This window comes from Physeter macrocephalus, chromosome 1 (genome assembly GCF_002837175.3).
Source record: "Physeter macrocephalus isolate SW-GA chromosome 1, ASM283717v5, whole genome shotgun sequence".
In the NCBI taxonomy this organism is placed as follows: domain Eukaryota; kingdom Metazoa; phylum Chordata; class Mammalia; order Artiodactyla; family Physeteridae; genus Physeter; species Physeter macrocephalus.
This window is the reverse complement of record NC_041214.2, coordinates 24,657,497-24,677,591: the sequence shown is the minus strand read 5'-3', so window position 1 is coordinate 24,677,591 and position 20,095 is coordinate 24,657,497. Positions and strand designations below refer to the sequence as shown.

At 40.3% G+C, this 20,095-nt stretch overlaps 1 protein-coding gene across 1 annotated transcript in view; it reads right to left on the bottom strand.

The window, feature by feature from the left end:
• Positions 1-20,095, bottom strand: part of SLC9A9 (solute carrier family 9 member A9) — a 563,642-nt gene that overhangs the window by 517,308 nt on the left and 26,239 nt on the right. Inside the window, exons 3-4 of the mRNA XM_024131833.3 lie at positions 5,072-5,149; positions 3,030-3,106 (exon numbers count right to left, since the gene is read on the bottom strand). Of these exons, the coding sequence (XP_023987601.1) occupies positions 3,030-3,106; positions 5,072-5,149 (155 nt within the window). The remainder of the gene's footprint in view (positions 1-3,029; positions 3,107-5,071; positions 5,150-20,095) is intronic.

The window sequence follows — 20,095 nt, the reverse complement described above, 5'->3', positions numbered from 1 at the left end:
GATACCAATACATAGAAGTAAAGCACATTTTTTGGCATTAAGAATTTGACTCTGGAGCCAAACTCTTTGGTTACTAATACCAGCCCTATTACTTACACTGTGTTATTCTCTCTGAACCTCAGCTGTCTCAACTGTTAAATGAGGGTAATAACAGTATCTACTTAATAGGATTATTTGGAGGATTAAATGAAATAATCCATGTAAAGTACTTTTAAAAAGGGCATGGTACATATTAAGCACTGAATAAATGTTCGTTGCGTTGTTCTTACCACCATTAATTTAGCAGAAAATATAACTGTTCATTTTCTAAGACTTAAGTGTAAGTTTGAGTGACTCACAACAGGAGTCACCAAATTATGAAAGTGTCAGTTTGGTCTGAATTTAAGTGTGTGCCTTTCTTTCAAAATTTCTGATTGTATCTGGAAAGCAGCATAAAAATAAATGATTGTTTCTCATTGTACAGTACCCCAAACAACTGAACCTACCAATACTCTTCCTCTATTTCTGCCCAGAGCATAAGTGTGGAGTCGCCCATCATTTCCTAGGGGTTGAATCCAATGGACCTACGCCTATCCCCCTTGACCTCTCCTGTGTTAGACACTGTCCACCCTCCATCTACCTTTTCCTTTAACTTCCAGATACATTCCCTGCTGGTTTGCTTCCTGTTTCTTGGGCCCAGTACTTAGTCCTTCGTGGGCACCTCTTCCTTTCTTCAAATAGTGCTATTGCATAAGTACCTTCCTTTCTCACTCCACATACTTGCCCCAGATGACCTCATTCTCTCAAGATTTCAACAAGCTGATAGCTCCATATCCACCTTTACTGCCACTGCCTAAGACTAGGCCCTCATCACTTCCAACCTAGCCTGGAAATTGCCTCTAAAATAGTCCCCTTGCTGCCTTTTTCCCACTTCACATGGCCACCAGAATGTCCTTCCTAAAGAATAAATCTGACCTTGTCACGTTCAAGCTAAAGCTCTTCAACGGTTTCCCTTACCTTGCTGGATAAGATCCTAAAATCTTTAAACTATCTAACCCTTCTGCACTTTAACCTAATGACCCACATTAGGAAGGCACACTACATGTTTCTGTTGTTCAAACAAGGAACATGGTTCTAAAAGTTTTGCCAGGGCTGTACTTTTTATTCAAATCACTTTTCATTATAAATTATTGTTCGCAGCCTTAAAAATCAATTAGAAGAGCTTCTCAACTCCAGTAAATACATATCACTAGCTCTCTTGAACTGAAATTTTTAAGAACAAGTCAATTATATACAACGCGCAAGTGCAAGCATATACACACACACACGCACACACTATACATTATTGTGCTTTAAAAATAGATGTATAGATTGTTAATAATAGTAAAGCATATTGTATAAATGTATACACTTATGTATACTTAAAATCAGTTATGCAAAGGAAACAGAGTAATAGTGAAACTGATTATGCCATAATTTGACAGCATTGTCCACAAGTTTAGAATTTGCATCTATTGTAAATCTCAGATTTCCATATTATAGAACTGCTAAAGATCAATCTTGCTATAAACTGCTAACCATTTGTAGAGTCCACACATCTCAGAGTCTTGTGTCAATGTATAGGAATAATATTAGGTATGTATAGAAATTCAAGATAAATTGCTAAATGAAGAGGGGGGTGATGGAAAGACCTACTGGATCAAGAGCAGAAGTTCTGAATTTTGTCCTGACCAAGGTCCTACTTCTCACAGATGGTGAGACTGAAACAATTAATTAGCCTTTCAAGATGTTACATTCTTCATCTTCAGAAGGAGGGGTTTTAATTACACAGCTCTCTGAGGCCCTCGCCAGCTTTGAAATTTGGATATTTAGCTACGGCATACCCACAGAACAGAGAAGCCCCCCCTTGAACAAGCTTTGAGAAAGATCAAATCCACTGTGACTCTCAGTCACAAACAGTTGATAGATCTCTTAGTTGTCCAGATTTTATAAGGCTCCCCAGTCTACATCTCTGCAAGCCTCCACCTTCAGGTGCTAAAATCTTCAGCTTCCTCACCGCCTTAACCATGCTGGACATTTTCATATAATGTAGCCTGAGTTGTTCTAGGCTTGAATCAATAAAAACTTAACAGAGGATTCAAAATAACCCCCCCTCCCGCTCCCCACTTTCAGGTCCAAGTAACGTTAGCTCCTTAGCCTTCCAGTGACACACACTAAACATTTCATAAGGAAAAGGCTGGATGAGTGACTAATGTGTGTTTTTAGCCTCAGTTTCTTGTGTTAGGGATATAACAGCTGTATAGAGTAAAATTCCAGGGCAGAACTGGCTGTATCGACAATTTAAGACATCCACGCCATCGTAGTCATAGCAGCTGTACGTGTTTTCTGCAGTGGAGATTTAACGTACTGGATAGGATTGTAAGTGAATTGGATTGGCTTCTCCATTTTGTACCACATTCTGCTCTATGATGAGCTGCAAGCTGGAGTCCGTACGGTTAGACTCGGGGCTTAGCAGCATAAAAAATATAATGAGAAAAAAACAAGTCTGCGTTCTACAGTGTATCCCAGCCGTAAACAACTCTGCTGGTATTTAGAGGTGACTGTCTCAGACTGCTCTCTTGTAAACTTTCCCTTACAAAGAAAACCCTTAACGTATAGTTACTATTCCACTCCTAGCAACTATAGGTAAGGTTCTGCCAAGGAGTAGGAAAACGAATGCGATGTGCGTATCTGTGTTATTTAAGCCAAAAAAGGCAACGTGCTTCATATAACTCAAACCAAATTATCCACATTCCCTAAGTCAGAAGTTCAAAACTCACAGAGACAATCCAACGGTCTAGTTCTAGCTTGCTTTGATTTGAAGACTTGTGTTTGTCAGAAGACATGCGAGCCTTGGAATTGAGTCAGAAAAATGTGTAAAGAGGCGATATACAGAAAAAAATAGACAATTCACCCAGTCAGCGTGAGTCCAGGAAGTGTGAGATTCCTCCCACATTTCCAGAGCACCGGCCCTACAGCCTTCTGGAACTTGAGCTCCGAATGTCACTTACCCTATGACGATACAGGAGATGGCAGTTCCCAAGAAGGCATATGTTAAAATAGATCCTAAGTTCTGAAAAAAGTGTCTCTGGGGAGAAAGAGATACATTTTATATAGTACATCAGCATTTTTCTTCTTAGTGTTAACAGGAAATAAAAATAAATGCAATAAATTGCCCCACCCTTCCCTCACTGTTTAGGCAAATTTTGTTTTTGGAGCATCAGTTCCTGGCCTTATTGTACAAATAAGGCTTAACTGATTTACACAGCCAAGGACAGAGGTTTCCACAAAATAGGGGAAAAAATACACCTGGAAGGTGACAGGGTAGAGATGAGAGAAACTACTGCCAGAACTGGCTGGACCCGAGAGACAGGGAAGGGACTGGGCGATGGCCATGCAGGATTCTGGGATGATTAAAGGAAGACAGAGTTTTTCAGAAGTTTTGTTGTCACTGAAATCCCTTTAGCACTTTGAATATACTATTCTAAAAGATTTAAGTTGTCTTTTGACTTTTATTGGATCTCTGATTTACAGTTCTTCTGAATGTGATGAAACAAAACCTTAATCACCTACAACAGTTTATTCTAATGAATCACACAAAACGATGCCTAGTCTTGGGGCTGAGGATGAGGAAGGATGAGTGGAATAAGTCTAGCTTTCTAAATCTTTTCAAATGCTTGCTTGGGAAAACTCCCTTCCAGTTCTGTAAGTGGCATCTGAGGAGCCAGAAATGACAGAAAGAGGAAGCCTGGAGTGCACAAGAAAATCAGGTCTGTGCTGAAAAAGCAAAGGCTGCTGGAGCCCACAGGCCAAAGGAGGAGAGCCCTAGGAATCTCTGGAGTGGGTGGTGGGCAGCAGAAAAGCAGCTGCACTACCTCTGCATCTCAAAACTCATTCAGGCCAGAACCTCACTCTGCAGCACTGGGGATGCTAGCACCTAAACTTTGATGTGAATTACTAATTTAGGAAATGTGAGCATTCAGGCTGCACCTAAGTAATGTTTTGCAAGTGCATAGAAACTGCAGAACCGGACTTTTTCCTCTATGAGCATCAACAGCTGAGTATTAGCAAAGCAATCTTAAGTTTTCACCCAATGGGTGATGGGTAAACTCAATGTAATTAACAGCAAACTCTCTGGTTATAATCATCTAGAATAATATTGCCCAGTAGAAATATAATGTAAACCATATATGTCATTTAAAATTTTTCTAGTAGCCACATTTAAATAAGTTTTTAAAAAGTAAAATGAATGCTGATAATAAAATGTTTTATTTAACCCAATATATTCAAACATTATCATTTCTATATGAAACCAATATAAAACAATATTGAAATAATTTACATTATTTTTTGATACTGAGTCTGTAAAATCCATTGCATATTGTACACTTAAAGCACATCTTCAGGGGCTCCCCTGGTGGTGCAGTGGTTAAGAATCAGCTTGCCAATGCAGGGGACATGGGTTCGAGCCCTGGTCTGGGAAGATTCCACATGCCACGGAGCAACTAAGCCCGGGCGCCACAATTACTGAGTCCAAGCACCACAGCTACTGAAGCCCGCGTGCCTAGAGCCCGTGCTCCACAACAGGAGAGGCCACCACAATGAGAAGCCCGCACACCTCAGTGAAGAGTAGCCCCTGCTTGGCACAACTAGAGAAAGCCCGTGCACAGCAATGAAGACCCAATGCAGCCAAAAATAAATAAATAAAATAAAATAAACTGTGACAACTGTAGAAAAACGACTGATTAAAAAGCCCCAAATATTTAAAAAATAAATAAATAAATAAAAGTTAAAAAAACAAACAAAAGAGAAAAAGCACACCGTTCAGACCAGTCACATTTCAATGGCACGTGGCTATTGGTCAGTATATTGGACATAGCAGGATTTAGAAGAATTCTAAGCATGTCAGATTTGAATCTGTATCATATATGATCTAAGATAATGATATTCTTACCAGATAGGTAAACCCATAAAATAAAATAATCTTTTTCATTACTGCTGGCAAAATTCTCTACTTAATGATAAAAGAAGAAAACAATCACTGTATATTTACCTTCTTTAGGCTATATCCGGCATGAAATATAATTGGTGGCAGTAAAACATTGAAGAAGATTTCTGGATCAAATGTCATCTGCCAGAAAAGACAAAAGTATAGTTAAGAAGACGGTCCTTTGGGCTACTAAACATAAGTTTAAAAAAATTGTTGTAGTCACCCTTGCTAAGGTTGTCTGAGGCATATTAACATGATATTAAATTAGCAAAGATGAAAATAAGAGAAAATGCAAACTTAGAAATTCATAATTGATACAACTATAAAGTAATATTTTAAATGTAAAACTTATACTCTATTCTGTAGCTAATAAGAACATCAAAAAAACCTCAATGAAACCTCTCTAGGCAAAAAAAATCTTTTCCTTTTACTTTGATTAGTTATTCATTCCTCATATTTTCAATGTTTTTATTCTATTTTATTTTTTTCTGGTTGAGGGGATTGGTAGTGTTCCAACATTTTAGCTCTGACAAGGATTTATCTAAGGTTTTCCCAAATAAAACATTTTTAGAAATTTAGTCTTACTTTTCACACTTTATCCCACTCTGAAGTTCAAAATATTTTCTGGACTCTGGAAAAACACATTTGAAAGTGAAACTGGATTTTTCTAGTATTTGTTTATTGGCTTTTACTTAAATGTTAAAATAAACTTGGCAAAAAATTCCTTGGTGTGAAATACAATGAAATGAGATGTAGAAATTCTTGAATCCAATATCTGCTATTTGCTGGGTAGTCTGAAAATGTTAACTCATTTAATCTTTAAAACCTTCCTTAGGCTCATTCTCTTCTTCCACACTTTCCCCCCGCCCCCCGCCCCCTCTTTCTCTCTCTCTCACACACACACACACACACACACACACACACACACACACACACACTGCCATTCATTATTTCACCACTAAGGGCTTCTTACCATTACAGTACTCGTCAAAATCTTTGAGATGTATGGGTTTCACAACTATGCTTTCCAATTTCCTCCCCCTTTTTGCCTGAATTCTTACTCATCTCTGAAGCTGGATCTCAAAAGCTACTCCTCTCTGAAACATACTTTGATTTCCCAAGTCAAAACTGACCATTCTTTCTTCTATGCTCTTTCAGCACTTTGTACCCTCCCTTGCAGCATATGTGTTTCATAACATATTTTACACGATTATTGGTTTCCGTTTGGCTGTTTTCCCAGTTAAATTGGGAAGCCATCAAGGATCACAATGACGTCTTAGTCAATTCTGTGTTGCTTTCATCCCTTCCAGTGCTAGCCCATTGCTCAATATATATTGGCTAAACTGGAAAAAAAAATTAATTGCCTTTGAGAGACAAATCTATTAAAATAGAATGAATTATATATATCCCTAACAACCTTACACATTACAGGTAAGAATTACTTAAGTAAAAATTAAGAAAAGCCTTTCTTAACTCCCATTTTTTACTTTGGGCCTAATTGAGCATTGCCAGAGTCCCTCTTCACTTTTCTGTATACTGGCCCCTCAACTCTACTCTTCTAATATTTGGGACGGGGAAGGGGGGAAGGTAGGAGCCACCTAACTCAGCTGGGCACCCTCTCATAAACCTAGTTATTCCTTCATTGACGCTACAACTTCTTGTACCAGTGAGCATTCAGATAGATCAGCTTGGCCCATCCCTAACTCTCTGTGCCAGTTTCTTCATCTTGAAAATGAATACAATAACCTGATACCTAATTTTAAGGTGGTTATAAAAATTAAATGAATTAATACTTACAAAGCCCTTGCAGCATTGCCTAACATCTAGTAAGCACCTTTAAGTATTTATTACTAAAGAAAATGAAATATCTGAATTAATATTTTGAAGTTATACTATTTGAAGAAGTTGCCCTGTTGTTAGGAACTCTTGAGTGTTACAACTGTGTAACATTTGGGCAAAGATATTACTTTTCCTTCTAAGTTTACTCTTTTTTCTAAGATTATCTGGAACACCATTATTGATCTATTTTTGAGGTCTCTTTGAGAGTGTAGCAATTGCATATTTGAAAGTTTTTAGCAAAGAGATGTATTTCTGAGTTCTGGAGGAGAGAAGCAATGCAGCCGTGATCATCTGCAAGAGAGAATTACAGTGGCACAACATCTTGGACAGAAAATCCCTCGCCTCGGCAGTTTTTCTGCAAAAATCAGGTTAGTCACTCAACCAGAACATTTCAATAATCAGAATGCCCCATTCCCTGCATGCAGGTTAACTAATGTGTTATTGAATTATATTTTCTGGAGCAGCCAGATGAAACTGGCAGGCTGAGAATGGCATGCAGCATATGAGGATTTATTTGTATATACAAAACAGATTTGTGTTCCTTTCAGACTTGCTATAAGCTTAGGAACTGCTAAATCAGAGTTCTGGGAGTAACTCCAAACCCAGACAATTTCTCAGAAATGGCTGGATCTGCCACTGCACCAACCTCCAGATGGCAATTCCACATGTCATTTTCCTCAGACTTTGTGTTCAAATCGTGGCCTTGGAGGTGAGACTGTTTTTAAGGCCCAAACAATTAAAATTTTTCATTATAGTATGGGGGGGGGAACCTAAGACAGGTGTGAAAGGGAATAGCAGAGAGTTAAAAATCTTCCAGCTAAATACATTAGTCTTAAGATACAAATTTTATAGACCAGCACTGTCCAGTAGGACTTTCTGTGATGTGAAAATGTTCTATTACTCTCCTGCCCAAGACAGTAGCCATGGGCCACATGATCTATTGGGCAATTGAGTTGCAAGCTACTGGAACTGAGGGACTGAAATTTTTATTTTCTGTGGCTAGTAACTATTGGACAGTACATTTATAGACAGTTACTAGAATTTAAAAATTCAGACCATTCAATTCTTAGACGGTTTATCATCCCATATAAGGAATGGCTAATTTGGAGCAACCGACCTGAGACTCAGGTGGTAGAGTTATGGACGCTTCATGAAAACTGTGAGATTTTTAAATACTGAGATTCAATTCTTAAAATACCAGATAATATGAGACAGAAAAATACCAATATGTTCAACTACTACAAGGATGCAGTAGTTTTACCTATTAACTCAAATATGCACTGGTATTTGGCTAGGAACGGCCTGGACATGTTGATAGAGATAATCAACTTGAATACTTCCAAAAGCAGAAAGCAAAGGTATCAAGTTTAATTCTCATCAGAAGGTTATAGATACAAAAATTCTGTTTGGGGCTTCCCTGGTGGTGCAGTGGTTGAGAATCTGCCTGCTAATGCAGGGGACACAGGTTTGGGCCCTGGTCTGGGAGGGTCCCACATGCCACGGAGCAACTGGGCCCGTGAGCCACAGCTACTGAGCCTGCGCGTCTGGAGCCTGTGCTCCGCAACGAGAAGCCGCAATGGTGAGAGGCCCGCGCGCCGCGACGAAGAGTGGCCCCCGCTCGCCGCAACTAGAGAAAGCCCGCGCACAGAAACGAAGACCCAACACAGGAAAAAATTTAAAAAATTAAAAAATCTGTTTGGTCCTGAGTACTAAGGCATCCAACAATCAATATGAACTATCTAGGAAGAAATATCAGTGTTCTAGGCAACTACTAAATAAATAAGCACTAAAAGAACCACTTTAATAGGGGACTGTGATTTATGTGGCATATTACTCCCAAAGAGGCCTTTTAAAAACATAGTTTCATTAACTCTGACAGCATTCCTGAGTGGTAACTGGCAAATGCAATTATCCCCTTTTTCCAGAGACAGGAGAAGAAATGAACGGCATGCCGAGTGTCAATGAATGTGTCAGGGATATTGCTGGGAATTGGGTGTATCTGCATGGGCAAGCTAAATGTGTGCTTTCCAAGGGAGAACCAGGCTAACATAACTACTTAAAGCAAGACTTAGGAGTGTTTAACAGAAGTTGGGACTCAGAAGTAGGCTTTCATTATTTTGGCAATTCCCAATTCCTTTGGAAAAGTAAAAGTGGTTAACACAATAATGCGTTCACTTATCTTCAACGCTTTGTTCATTAGAAATCTAACAAGCCTCTTCTCTGTTGCAAAGTTCTTGAAGATATATGATAGATGGACTGAATCCATGAAGGTTATAGTCAAAAGAAAGACGCTGTGTAGTTTCAGTACAAGGCACTGGGTTACGTTGTAGTTCACGGTTCTCTAGGACAGAGACACCAACTCTGGGCTTGCTAACCCTGCAGGGAGGCTTGATACTGAAGCAGCATACGAGCTGGGTTTTGAAGGATGGGTAGGAGCCTCTCCATGGGGCACCAACATAAAGAAACATGCTCCTTTGTCTGCCCTGGAAGCAGTGAGCCAGGGTTCACCAAGCCACAAGGGAAACTGGCAGCTTCCTGGAGTTTCAGTTATACTTGATAGCAAACAGTTTGAAATATTTTAAATATTTTTTAAATGCAGATATATTTAAAAGTGAAAATCAAAACCCATATGCATTTTTAATATAAATATGAGAATTCAAAGAAAACTTGGCTTGCTCGGGGGAGACAGCTTTGGGATATACATAGAGACAACTCAAGGGTGTGTGTTTCCTTTCCTCTGCCCTAAGTTTTGGTATGAAAAGCACCACAGGGGGAGAATGCAGAACAAATTCAGAATATCTGATGAAAATATACCACCTACTATTTAGATGAGCTTAGTCCACTTAATCTCTCTGAGGCTCAGTTTCATCATTTGTAATATGGGCATGCAAATGCCTACTTCCTAGACTTGCTTTTGAGGATTAGATGTAATAAGAGATGTAAAGTGTTCTACTTGGTACCTGACACTGATTGCTTCTCAAGAAATGCTCACTATACCTGAATTGAAATGGAAGAAACTGTTGAAGCAATGGGTTAAGGATTGGAGGTACAAGGTGCACTTGGGGAACAGAAGTAGAAAATGTAGACCTCCTGAGTGATGTGGGAGGAGGTTAAGGCCTGGCTATGCATACTGCCCAGACTATTAACCTCTCTAACCCAGCGGAAATGAACTGAAACTATATTCATTCAAACACGGAAGAAAGTAGAGATATTTTACACAGCAGGATTAAACAATAAAATGGCTATTGGGAGTATAAATTTGTATAACCTTTTAGTAGAGTAATTTAGCAAAAGTTATCAAAATGTCAAACATGCATACCATTTGTTTTGTTTCGTTTTTGAAATTTATTTATTTATTTATTTTTGGCTGCACTGGGTCTTTGTTGCTGCACGCGGGCTCTTCTCTAGCTGCAGGGAGCGGGGGATACTCTTTATTGCGGTGCCGCGGGCTTCTCATTGCGGTGGCTTCTCTTGTTGCGGAGCATAGGCTCTAGGCGCGCGGGCTTCAATAGCTGTGGCTCGCAGGCTCTAGAGCGCAGGCTCTGTAATTGTGGCGCACGGGCTTAGTTGCTCCGTGGCATGTGGGATCTTCCCGGACCAGGGCACGAACCCGTGTCCCCTGCATTGGCAGGCGGATTCTTAACCACTGGGCCACCAGGGAAGCCCAGATATCCATACCATTTGATTCAGCAATACCTCATCTGAGAATTTATCTTGCAGATATGCTTGCACATGTGTAGAATGACATAAGGGCAAGAGTATTCATTGCAGATGAATAAATGGGAAAAAAGAAAGCATTGAGGATGATTGAACAATGAATTGGTTAAATAAATCACAATATTCAGCTGACCCTTGACCAAGGTAGGGGTTAGCGGTGCTGACCCTCCATGCACTCGAAAACTGGGTATAACTCACAGTTGGCTCTCTGTATATGAGGTTCTTCCCTTTCTGCAGTTCCTGCTTATCCATGGTTCTGCATCTGCGGATTCAACCAACTATGGATCATCTAGTACTGCAGCACTTGTTATTGAAAAAAAATCTGCATATAAGTGGACCCACACAGTTCAAACTTGTGTTGTTCAAGGGTCAACTATAATCTGTAAAACTGAATACTATGCAACTGTTAGAAAGGCTGAGGAAACTGTCTACGAACTGATATGGTTGCTTTCTAAAATTTGCTGTCAAGCTAAAAAAGCAAGGTGTAGAACAGTCTGTCTGGCATGTGTAACAAACACTGCTGTGGCCTCACCACACCCCATTTTCTTTTTGTCCTGGCCAGACACTTAGAGCACATTTCCTTGTAGTCACATGGGGCCATATGACAAAGGTCTGGCCAATTGAATATGGATAGAAGTAATTAAATAATTTCCAACCCTGGTCTCTAAAAATCCCCTAAATCTTCCATGTTCTCTGTCTTTCTGCCCTTGTTAGCTCCTGTAGAACACCTGGCAGAGGTCCCAAATACTGGGGACTGGCAGAACCACTAGATTAAAGGAAGTTGGGAATGATTAATGGCCCCTGGAGAAGGCTACAGTGGTCCCCTCATGGCCCAAAGGCCACCACTGGATTGGAACACAAGCAAGAAATAAACCTTTATTGTGTTACGTCATAGAGATTTGGGGGTAGTTAGTTAAAGCATTTAGCCTATTCCATGATTTGTGTGGAAAAGGAGGATGTGTAGAATATTTACCTGCATATTATAAATATGTGTGTATATATGCATATATATACTATTGTCTATTGCATATTATATATATGTTTTATATATATATATATATATATATATATATATATATATATATATATATATATATATACAATCAGTTGCTTCTGGGGAGGCCAGGGAGGAGAACTTGGTGGCAGGAAGTACGGGGATTGGGAGAAGGATTTTCTGTATGTACTTAGTGAGGGATGACTTTCTTTGCCCTGGCTTCGTATCTATGGATACAGAGAAGACTGCTGCTTAGAGCAGGGCATCCTGGCATTTTTGCCATCATGACACACACACAGAAAATGAGTATATTGGGTCAATGGGGTAAACTGTGGGGAAATTAGGGTCCTGATGAGACTACTCAGGGATGAAAAGATGAGACTAGGACTCTGACCATCCTCAGCCTGAGGATGAAAGGATTGCTATCTCATGGCACACCTGTAACCCATCAGCACACCAGCTGGGGAGCGCTGTACAGGATTTAACACTCCTGGCCCTGGTCCCACCTTTCACTCACTCTCCCTAGGAAACAGAGAGTGACTAGTCTAATTGGTAAGCTGGAGTAAAGGAACTGAGTGTGTGTGTCTCAGCTCCCTCTCTCTCCGTGTTGGAACCGGCCTGCTTGCTCAAAGTGGATGCCCCTGGCTCCTCCCAGACCTAGGGAAGGCTCATGCTGTCCAGCTGGGTCCGTGGCTGGGTGGGTCAGTCTTTCTAACTCTGGGGTGAAAGATGAGCAAGCCAGCTGACAGACTGAGACTCATTATTTTACCTAGCTTTTGCTCTCTGTCTTTCTCATTCCTGTATCTATGTCTCAGCTAGCTACAAAATCAGATGGGCAACTATACTGCAACAACAAAAAGTCTTTTTTAATAAATACTATCAAGTTAAAAATCAGATGGGCAAAAGAAATGATATTGAATAATGTCTTCAAGATTCCAACCTACCTTTTTTGTACCTTTTGAACGTTGAGCCACATGAATGTATTACTTACTCAAAGAATAAATTAAAGTTATTAAGAAAAAAAAAGGTGTCTCAGGTAGATTAGTTTGAAGGGGCCTCAAGTTTAGCCTGGATGAAGGAAAACCATTGTCAAGTCACAGAACCAAAATGAGCACACGGTAATGACAATTTGAATGAAGGCGACTGTGACAGAATGGAAAGAAAGGACCAAACCCAGGAGACATCCATTCATTCAACGATATTTACTTAGAATAAGTAAGATCAGGACAAAGAATGGTAAGGATATAAGTTTAGGGAGGTAAGGAAGCCATACAAGCAGCAAAAAGATGATGAATTACTGTTTTTTAAAAATGGGGAGAAATCTTGCTCTTGACATTCAAATCTGTGGAACGGCCAGGTTAGGAGATAGTTATTCACGGTGAAAAGCAGTCTTCCATTTTTCCAGATGGTTTCCTACAGAGCTCTTATATGAGGCAGGGACTCATCAGAGAAATAGGCTTTACCTCCTGTAGGCTGTTGTTTAAGAAATACATAGTGCCACAGACACACAGGCTGTCAGAAGGAGAAGCTGCCTTAGACGTCACCCAACTTAGGGGTCTGCAAACTGATTTCTACCAATCCCTGGGCTCCACAGAGGCAGTGGTGGTGTAGGGAAGCAGAGACAACTGCACTGCGTCCACCCTGGCTCTGCCCTCCAGGTTCTGCCGGAGCAGTTTTGATTTCACCTGTTTCACACATTGTGAAGGATTTTCAGATTTTCTTTGAATTAAGTGTTCCTCTGCTAAAAAATGTTTGAAACCCCGACCTAATGTTGTCCCCCAGAAAGTTAAGGGACATGTGGAAAATCACAGGATCACTCAGAGGCACCACTGAACTTTGAAATCCTAAACCAGAGCTGTTTCTCTTTTTATTATATTTATATTCTTAATTTTGCTTCAAACAAGTTTTAAATGATGTGTCAAGAGTTGAAGACCCTTCCCCAGAAGTGACCAATACCCTGAAGTTAGAAAGTGTTTTCCTTCCATGACTGTATTCTTTTACTTCATATACCTGTATCCATAGAAATAATTAGTATTATTTGTGTATTTTTAAATTTTACAGAAATTTAGCTATAACTAGCTTTTTGTATTCTGCTTTTTACATTCAGAAGTGTTCTTACAATTTATCTACGTTAATACATGTGGATCTTGTCTATTTGCTTAAACTGCTGTATAGCCTTCTGTTGGATGAATATATCACGATTGTTTTTTCCCTTCTCTGATAAGAGAATTAAGGCAATTAGGTATTTTCCTATTTTCACTATGACTAAAAATAATGCAATAGATATTCTTGTACTTAAGCCTTTGCATACATGTGTAAATTTCTCTAAAAGAGGAAAATACATAGCAGTAGAACTGCTGGATGATAAGGTATACGAATCTTCAACCGTAGTAGGGTGAAGTAACTCTAAAGTGGTTACACCATTTACACTCCATGGGAAAGTATAGGAGTATTTCTCCACCTTCTAGCCAACACTTAGTATTGACAAATTTCTAATTTTTACCAGTAAGATATATATGAGCTGCTACCACATTACTGTTTTCTTTGCATTTCCCATTACTAATGAAATAAGCATATTTTTCTTGTTTATTGGTCTTTTGTGACATCTCTTTAGTGAATTTTTGGATCATACCTTTTACCCAGTATGACTTTTTCTTGTTTATTAGTTCTTCACACAACCTGATTACTATTCTGTTTTGGTTATTTACACTTCAAACACATTCTTCTATTCTCTCACCTCCTTAAACTTTTTAACATTGTTTTTTAACTTTGTCAGTGGTGCCTTTTCATGCAAAAGTTTTTCATTTTAATGTAGTAAAATTTATTCCATTTTTACTTTGATTCAGCTTTTGGTAACTTCTTTAAAAAAATCTTCTCTTATCTTGATGTCATAAATATATTTTCTCCTAAAGTTTTATAATTGGCTGTTTACCCTAAACTTTTAAAAGCCTGAGGAAAGGTAAGGGTATAATAATAAAGAAATAAAGCAAGTTGCAAAGTTTGAGAGACCATCTGATTTAAATCACATAGAAAAATATGTAAAATATATGTAAATATATTTTATTTGTAATAATAATTATAAATTATCATTGAGAAATTGTGAGATTTCTCACAAAACTAGGATGACTTTTCAAGTAATTAAAATTCCAGAAGTTAGAAATACACCATTGTGAACATTATACATGCAAAAATGACAGATATAAGCACTGGTATTTCATTGGAGGTAGGCAATGTTTATAAACCCAGGCAAACGTAAGTGGAGAACTGAGAACAAAACATTCATATAATTCTAAATACTTAGCTTGGCAACACGGAGGTGTGGAAAGAACACTGAACTCCAAGTCAGAAGACTCGGTCCTAAGACCATTTGGGTCACAGATCAATCTTGACCAAGTCACATAAGCTTTCAGAGTCTCAGTTTCTGAAACATAGGGGTGATGTCTGATCACCTCATGGAATAATGGTGAGACTGAAATGGAAACAACTTCCGTGGAAAAGGGAATGCACAGTCATTATAATTTAGGCAGGGCTGAAGCTCAGGGTCTGTCTTCCTCACTTATAGACTACTACAGTCACCACTTGTCAATTAATTACAATAATAAGTACTAATTTTAAAAAACCCTGACATTTCCACAAGGCTGTTACAGTTTTAAAAGTGCCTTCATACATAGACTCTCATTTTTTCTTTACAACAACCTTTTGAGGTAAGTACTGCGAACACCCCATGTTTACAGGGGTGGAACCAAGGCTCAGAGAGATACGTGGCTTTCACAAAGTCACACCCTTGTAAGTAGTAAGACTTGGACTCAAACCTTAGCTTCTAATTGTGAGTCCATTGCTTTGTTGATAACAATAAAGATAACAAAACTAACAGTTACTATACCTTGAACACTTACTATGAACCAGGCACTATGCTAAGTGCTTTACATGTATTTTCTCATTTGCAACTCACAATGACCCTACAAAGTATTGATAGTTAGGAATATCCCATCTTACAAATGGGGAAACTGAAGCATAGGGAAACTAATCATCTCATCCAGCATCACACAGCTGGTAAGTAGCATTCGAACCAAGTAATATGACGCCAGGGACCGCCTTCTTAACTAAAAATCTGCCATCCACCTATGGGTTCAGGTTATCCACTCCACTATTGGGTGTGTCCTCATGAGCTTCAAATACATAAAGACCACCTACATTTTCCAGATCATTGCCACAGCACCTAGACACCGATGGTGTCTAGGTGTCATAGAGTCCTATGTTTCTGCATAAGATTCTTGACATATGAACTTACCTCTGTTACCTTTGTGACCCTTTACTAAGGTAACCATACCTTCTGGTTTGACCAGAACAGTCCCAGGTAATACCTGTTGTCCTGGCCTAATTATTTATCATGCCTCACTTAGCTCTCAAGAGTTCCAGTCTGAAAATCAAATGATATGGTTTCCTACTCCCGACCCTAGACACCCAGACTCCTGACCTTTTAACTCCCTACATATAGCTTGGATTGGCTGCTGGTGCCCTTCGCTGTGTGGGTTGCCTACCCCCACTTACCTCCACTAGCTGTGGTATTAACACGACAGGGGGACTCCCTGGCTACAGATCAGCAGGGGAAGAGAAAATAATAGGTGTGTGTGGGAAGGGCCTGGTCCCCCATCTCACCAAGAGTATTCATTCCTCAGTACCCAGGGGAGGGTTGCAAAAGGAGAGACATCCAACAGAACTGAAAACCTGTGCCTCAAGAATGATTTCCCCCCTAATCTGGAATTGACCTTAATCTTGGCCAATTTTTATATTATAAGCCAAAGAAACTGTGCTTTCCAACCCTCGGAATATACAGGAGCATCACAGTCCCACAGAGTTTCTTTTTTGCCTTACAATTTTTCTGAGTTTGCATTATCTTTCTGGTCCTTAGTTTTTTGGTTTGTTTGTTTTTTTTTTTTTGTGGTACGTGGGCCTCTCTCTGTTGTGGCCTCTTCCGTTGCGGAGCACAGGCTCCGGACGCGCAGGCTCAGCGGCCATGGTTCACGGGCCCAGCCGCTCCGCGGCACGTGGGATCTTCCCGGACCGGGGCACGAACCCGTGTCCCCTGCATCGGCAGGCGGACTCTCAACCACTGCGCCACCAGGGAAGCTCCCTGGTCCTTAGTTCTGAAGTGTGCTTGCAGCTTCCCCATCACAAGACCTCACCAGGGAGCAACTGGCCTGGGGAAGTTGGACAGGGAAGGGCTGAGTCAGCAAGGACCACAGTCCCAGCAGGCATGCTTGAGGGGATTTGGGGGAAGTGGGGTGTGGGGGGAGGTGCTGAAATCAGCAGAAAATGATACCATACATCTTGATTTAAAATTAAAATGATGTATTTTTCAAACAGGGCATTCACCTTAAAAATGATGCATTAAAAAACAACACCAAACTTCCTTCAACATGCCCACTTCAAACTCTGTCCCAAGGAGGAAATCCATGCTTGCCAAGGGCCGATGTTAAGGAAGCAGAGTAATATTTACAGCACACCTAACACTAAAGAACTTTTCCTCCTTTATTTTGTAAAGCTAAAGTGAGTATCACTGATCCCTGTTTTATAGATAAAGAAAAATATGAGAGGTTAACTTCTCCAAGTCTCAATGCTGAAAGTGGCAGAGGTAGGATTCAGCCCTAGGTGTAATTGCAAAACTGCAATGGACTGAATATTTGCATCTCTTCAAAATTCATATGTTGAAATCCAACCCCTAAGGTGTTGGTATTAGGAGGGGGTGCCTTTGGGAGGTTATTAGGTTGTGAGGGTAGAGCCCTCGTACATGGGATTAATGCCCTTATAAGAGAAAACCGAGAGAGCTCTCTCATTCTTTCTATCACATAAGGACACACAGCAGGATGATAGCCATCTATGAATCAGAAGGCTAGCTCTCACCAGATACCAAATATGCTGGTGACCTGATCTTGGGCTTTGCAACTTCTAAAACTGTGAGAAATAAATGCTTGTTGTTTAAGTCATCCAGGCTATGGTATTTTTGTTATAGCTGCCCAAAAGGACAAAGACATAAACCTTACGCATTTCTCTCTATCACCTTAGAGGTAGTCAGTTCAAGCTGAAGATATGAAGCTCTAATAGTGAAATTTTAAGACAATCATCATGTGAGAAAGAACTTTTTTGTGAGATGAAACATGTGGTGTGTGGATATTTTCATTTCTCCTAAAAATGCAATGATACAGGCATATATTCAGTGGTGTGCTAGTAAATCATCTCTCTGGAGTACAAAAAGCCTACAAGCCCCGATTTGCAGTAGTTGACAATTTCTGTAGTCTAAATACTCCTACCACGGCCCATTTCAAGTTGCCAATGTTTGATCAACTGGCTTGCAAGATTCCTGGATACTTAATAAATAATCAGCTCTCAGAACACAGACTCTCAGTACTCCCCTGCATTATTTTACTTCAACTATGTTTTAACTCATCATTTGGGTACTCTTCTTGCGCACATAACCTGTATAAAGCTTCTCAGACTATTGAAGGTATAGGAGACCAGAATATATTCTATCCCCCCCAAAATATGCCTTTTTGGCCTTAGAATTATTTTGACCTGATTATTTTGAGAAACAGCAGACACAGGAGAAGCTCTGAAAACAGACTAGCAGTTACCCTTTTGTAAGGGAAACTTACATTAAGGAAACCTCCGTTTGTAAGGGTGTTTCCTTCTAGGAAGAGAAGGATGACTCTAAATCATATGAAACTTATCAATAAAAAAGGCACAGACTTAAATCTGCATAATAACCTTACCCTCTTTACCATACATGTCCTGGTCACCTTCCTAAAACTTGCCTCCCCTACACACGTTTCGTTATTTTAGCTAAAGATGGTACTGAAGCCTGAATTCTAAGCCATCTCTTTGGGTTACTCATTCCCTAGATTTCTCCCAGGTATACCTGAAATAAATATGTTAATAAACTTCTGTTTGTCTTTCTCTTGTTAATCTGTCTTCTGTTGCAAGGGCCCTAGTCAAAAACCTAGACAGGCAGAAAGAAAGATTTTTCTCCCCTACAAGGGTCAATGTGTTAGACACTGGGATTTTCCTTCATTGAAGGCTTTGTCACCTCTGCTGCTTAGAATGCTGTCAGCCGCTTCGGAGACTGCCAAGACTGAAAAGAGCCAGCTCACGCAGAGTCACGCCCTTCCCAGAGTAGCCCACATCCGAAGACAAAACGATTTGGTATTTTAGAGTCCAGGCCATCTCAGTCCAACTGTGGATGGCTCTGAAGAGCCATTCTAACTCCAGAGCCTCCCAGGGAGTTATACAAAATTGTTGGGCCTGCATCACAGCTTAACTTCTCCCTTGGCCCTCTCAGGCTTTCTTCCTCTTCCATTCATAAGGTGTTGCTCTCAGGGCACTTAACCATCCCACTAAACTCCACCTCTGAGTCCTCTAGGAACCCAACGGTCAGAAAGAACGGTGAAGAGGGGACTTCCCTGGCGGTCCAGTGGTTAGGACTCCGTGCTTCCACTGCAGGGGGCACGGGTTCTACCCCTGGTTGGGGAACTAATATCCTGCATGCCGTGCGGCATGGCCAACAAAACAAAACAGAACAAAAAAGGAACAGTGAAGAGAACCTGAATTTGTAGACATTCTTGATTCACACACCTCCATCTGAGGCAGAACTCTGTAAATCAGACCATGTCTAGTTAGCCTTATAATTAAAAACGGATCTGAGAGGGGCAGCTGGGAGACCCCTAACACAAGACAGGCTTACATGGCATCAGGAGACAAGCCAGTTAAATGCACAGCTTCCTTAAGGTTCTCACCTCTCCTGATGGTTCCCACCCTTCCTGTGCCACTGATGCATAGCCTACCTTCAGGCTGTATAAGCTACTAATGAGGAGCTTCTTAAAGACCTTTGGGAAGAACCAGCAAATGCAGTTGGATGGAACCTTATATAACTACTCACTGGAGCCCAGCAATGATAAATGTGCACTCTCGCCACAGTTTCACGTTTTAGAAGGAATAAAGCAAAGAGGAAAGACATGGAAAGATCCGTTTTAAGTTTTATCTACTCAGACTATAAGCCTTATGAGAAATCTCTCTTCCTCCCTCCCTCCTTCTCTCTCCCTCTGTTTTTCTCTCCTGTACCCAGCCTCCTTTTCTCCCTCTCCCTCTATCCTTACTCATTTATTTGGAGATGAGACTGCCAGCAATTCAACCCTCTGAGTAGCAAAAAGCCACCACAAAGTCCTGGTACTTCACTCTGAGGGGAAATCTGTGACAGATACTCGGGTATAAAATGGCTGACAACTAAGACAGGACACAGTAGCCGTGAGAAGTTGCAACTGACAGCAGAGAAGAATACTTCATTATATCACCCACTCACTTGCCGGGGTCCACAGAGTATCAACCATGTGCCAGGCACCAGCACGCGTGTGCTGTCAGCTGGGAATACCGTGTGACCACAGACAGACCTGGTCCCTCCTCTCCTGGGGCCTATAGTCTGATGAGGAGACAGACATTAATCCAACATCATAGATATAAATCTTAATTTACAACTCAGCTAAGAT